The 2,030-nt window shown below is 40.5% G+C and overlaps 1 protein-coding gene across 1 annotated transcript; it reads right to left on the bottom strand.

Moving 5' to 3' along the window:
- Window positions 1-583: 583 nt before the first annotated feature.
- LOC140035273 (uncharacterized) lies at window positions 584-1,807 on the bottom strand. The gene has a single exon (XM_072075551.1). It carries the CDS (start codon window positions 1,729-1,731, stop codon window positions 643-645), a length of 1,089 nt encoding a protein of 362 aa, XP_071931652.1. The 5' UTR covers window positions 1,732-1,807; the 3' UTR covers window positions 584-642.
- Between the last annotated feature and the right edge of the window lie 223 nt (window positions 1,808-2,030).

Below are 2,030 nucleotides of genomic sequence, written 5' to 3' on the forward strand. Positions count from 1 at the left end.
CAAGGCATATTAGGCACCTCAAGTCCTCAACCAAAACGATATGCCTCAGCTTATGCCTAGCTATCTGGAACTCCAGTACCATGCAATAATACCAGAGTTTTAATTGAACTCATAGACCAAACCGAGGAAGAAAATTCAACTAAGATGTTAGGATGTTGGAATTTGTATGAACAGAACTCTGCAAGCATCATTAGACACAAAATACAATGAGAATCCTTTGTAAATGTGAACCAGTAATACCAATGGTAAGTACACAACAACTATCAACACTGTCAAGGAATTCTATCTTAAGATGATCCCATAACTCTCAAATTTGAATTCTACCAACAATATCAAGGATTTAGCCCTGGGATTTGAGGGATGGAATCTAAGGCCTGTCTCACATATGACAACCTAGGATATGGAGAACTTTTCTCGTACTAAAAGCCCATACCCAGAAGTTTCCCCCTTCCTATCACAACAACAACAAATTTTAGCAACAAGTTCACCTGACAAACTTGCAGTCGAACTGGCCATATGAATAAATTTAGTCACCATTTCTACAACTAAAAGCATTCAAAGTTACAAAATTTGGAGATCCATATTGAAAAAAACCCGTCATTTGTAATACATTCGAGATTTCTGAATTTTTTCATACACATTTCATCTAGCCAGAGCAACATAAACCAACCCGACGGATGCACCAGCAATACACAGATAGGAAACACCCCGAACCCGAATAAAAAGCAAGTTCAATTGCTTAGCAACCTGAAGAGTAAGGGTCAGAATCTGCAGTCTACCTTGTTCCTCCATTTTCTTAAAAAAATACATAGGCTTCAAAGCTCTCCTCAGCATAAATGCCAATGAAAAAGGAAGCCCGAATGCCAAAATACTCTGCACTGACACTTCAACAACAGGGGAAGCCGTAGTAACATACGAAATCCAAGCTCCTAAACCAAGATGAATCAGGCCTAGGCCAGCCAACGCTTTGCTTAAACTATACACAGTCTTCATCATCGTTTCAAGGACTTCGCGAGTCTCATTGGCCAGTGCCGAAACATCACGTTCAACAGTGGGTCCGTCAATTTCTTGGTGCTTGAATGCAGGGTTCTGGCTCGGGTACTCACTTTGGCTTTCTGGCTTTCCAGCCTTTTCTTGATCTGATGATGATGATGATGAAGCATTGGAAGTTGAAAAAAATCTGGGATTTTCTTGTGGGGTTAGTTGAGATTTGATCAATATATTGCTAAAAAATGGTTGATTTTGCATCTGAAAAGCAGGGGTTAATCTTGTTGGGGTTTTGATAAGACTGGTTGGATTGTAATGGAGTGGAAATCGTGACTCCAATGAGGTGGGATTAGACGGTTTGAGACAAGGGTTTGCCAAATTTTGATTTGGGAATTGTGGGAAAATGGCCTGACTGGGGTTTTGGGCGAAGGCTGATGAATAGGAGTTTAAGTGGTGAGTTTTTGGAGGGCAAAACCAGGAATAAGTTGAGAAGAGAGGGGTCCTGAGAAGTTGTTTGGAGAAAGCTAGTCTGCGAGAGATTGTACAGGCCATGGTGATGGTGGCGGTGGTGGAGGTGGAGGTGGAGGTGGAGGTGGAGCCGTGGAGGAGGTAGTGGTGGACTAGGAGAGAGATGGAGGGAGACCGGAAGGGCTGCGTTATAAAGGACACATAAGCAGGAGGCAGCATTGACCATTGAATGAAAACTCCGGCATCCGCTGCGGTATTAGGCTTGGAAATTGGCATTCTGTGGATGGATGCGGTTTTAGAGTTTGGTGTAAGACGGTAGACAAGCCCACTGCAGTCTGGGTGATCATTTGAGCCCAACTATGATGTAGTACAATTTTTTGAATTAATCTTCTAGACATTCACGGTATATATACACTTTCATTTCATATCATATTCATTATATAAAATTTAAATTTAAATTTCAAATTTTACATAGATATTATGAATTTAACTGTAATAGTATATGTAACATTAACTTATATATATTTTTGGGGATAATTTCAGAAACCTCCCTTGAGTTGAGGTTTTTGACAATT

Source organism: Coffea arabica, chromosome 2c (assembly GCF_036785885.1).
Source record: "Coffea arabica cultivar ET-39 chromosome 2c, Coffea Arabica ET-39 HiFi, whole genome shotgun sequence".
Lineage (NCBI taxonomy): Eukaryota > Viridiplantae > Streptophyta > Magnoliopsida > Gentianales > Rubiaceae > Coffea > Coffea arabica.